Source organism: Fonsecaea nubica (assembly GCF_001646965.1).
Source record: "Fonsecaea nubica strain CBS 269.64 chromosome Unknown Scaff133, whole genome shotgun sequence".
NCBI classification, from domain to species: Eukaryota; Fungi; Ascomycota; class Eurotiomycetes; order Chaetothyriales; family Herpotrichiellaceae; genus Fonsecaea; species Fonsecaea nubica.
This window is the reverse complement of record NW_019173806.1, coordinates 63,545-65,502: the sequence shown is the minus strand read 5'-3', so window position 1 is coordinate 65,502 and position 1,958 is coordinate 63,545. Positions and strand designations below refer to the sequence as shown.

Below are 1,958 nucleotides of genomic sequence, written 5' to 3'. Positions count from 1 at the left end.
CGGTAATTTATGTTATATATCGAGGGACATGGGTTTTGGGGCGTCCCATGCACCCAGCGTCCTGGCCATACATATGATTGACTAGTTTCCCTGATCACAAAAGAAACTATTAAGACCTTGAACATGCCCTCGCCTTTCGTCTAGATCTTCCTTCTTCTTGCCCAATATCAATCTCAAACAAGACTCGATCCCATCACTTTGCTCCAACACAAGCTTGGTCGCTGTGCTTTCTGCCTACACATACACACACACCCACACATACCCACACATATCCCCCCTCACCCATCATGCACCGGAGTCACAGCTACTCCTACACCCACTCCCAAGCCACAATGGCCGGCCACTCCAGATATGCATCAACTCACGCCAGCAGCTCTGCCTTCAGCGCATCTGCGAACCCGAATGAGGATTGGACCAAGATCTCCGACCTGGCTGAGAGAAGACGCATCCAGAACCGGATCGCTCAGGTAAATAACATCACCCTTTTTTTTTTACCGATGGACGGTCTTGTTCAATATCCCTAACACACCATACAGCGAAACTATCGTAAGAAGCTCAAGAGGAGACTCGAAGATCTAGAGCGCCGCGCTGGGTCATCGTCTGCTTCGCCGGAACAACAGCATTCGGAACTAGTTACCACTCCAGCCAAGGAGACTTCCCAGAAACAAACTCAATCCATGGTCCGCCAGCCATCCAGATCAAGTGTGTCACACGAGGTCCCGAGAGCGTCGCCAGAGATTTTACCTTTGGATGACCATTCATCACTTTTTGACACTGCGGCTGGACGCCATCTATCGATCCATTCGCAACCGGCATTTACCTTCTCGTCATACCCTCCGACCACAGCATACCTCCACTATGAGCACCAACAACACCCCACGTATGACAACACGGCCAGCTACTACTCGAATTACCAATACCAATTAGATGTGCCATCGTCGAGTCTGCCGCCGACGTTACCCGCCATGCTGCCCTCGACGTTTGGCAAGCAGGATCAGCTGTTTGGAGACGACGACATGTTGAGTCCCTTCAGCATGAACTATGCCTCGCTGGCCGGTCTGGAAATGCCCTCAAATCAAGCATACTCGGGGGCTCATTCTCATGTAAATCCCACCACTTTCTTCTCCCGTTCATATTCCAGCCCACACGTCTGAGCAGCACAAAGAAAGAGAAAAGGCGGCTCAATTCCAAAAGAAAATCACCGGCTTTCAAATTACCAAAGTGCCCAGCTCAAATGCTGACTTCCTCTGGCTAGACACCACCTCTGACTGATCCATACTCGATGGATTCGGCCCACAACTCGCCCAACTACTTTGATGTCCCGCTCACGCCTGTGTCAAGGACGGCGAGCCCCAACTTTCAATTGTTTGACATCAGCTGCAAATGAGGGCATGCTTCATTTTGTTATTTTGTGATTTGGCAAGCATCAACCGCTCATTGCCGTCCATACGGGCACCACGACAGGCGCCAAATAATTGGCACGACGGCTTCTACGACAGCTGCTATTTGCTTTTGAATGGCGCACGATTATGGGTGGAGAGCGACCATTTTGCATTTCTTGCCACGGACTGTGTTATGATTCACCTGGCTCAACGCCCAGTTTACCGAGAAAAGGTATTTAGACTCATATGGAAGCCCTTCGATGGGCAGGCAAAGGGGGTGGGAGGGGGTGGGGAGGAATTGGTGTGATACCACGGAAGCTGCCAAAGCCAGCTGGTGGGAGGGGTGGGTAGGGGGGTGTTCTGGATGCCACATCAATGTAGCCATAACAGCAGAGGTACAAGAGCAAACAGGGGTGGAATGGTATGTCGAGAAAGTACCTCGTATAGTCCCCGAAATCGACAGGGGGTTCAGCAACCCGATCGGGAATTCAAACACTTTTTCAGTTCTGAAATGTATCGGTGACTATCATTCACCTGGTCGGCCCTTTCTGGTTAATTTCATTCCTGTTCTGCCCA

General features: G+C 50.8%; 1 protein-coding gene across 1 annotated transcript; it reads left to right on the top strand.

Annotated features, from left to right (window-relative positions):
* Positions 1 to 332: 332 nt before the first annotated feature.
* On the top strand, positions 333 to 1,387 carry AYO20_11103 (hypothetical protein; the record flags this gene model as incomplete). Its single annotated transcript, XM_022649356.1, has 3 exons — positions 333 to 467; positions 537 to 1,103; positions 1,256 to 1,387. 3 exons carry the CDS (start codon positions 333 to 335, stop codon positions 1,385 to 1,387), a joined length of 834 nt encoding a protein of 277 aa, XP_022494691.1.
* Between the last annotated feature and the right edge of the window lie 571 nt (positions 1,388 to 1,958).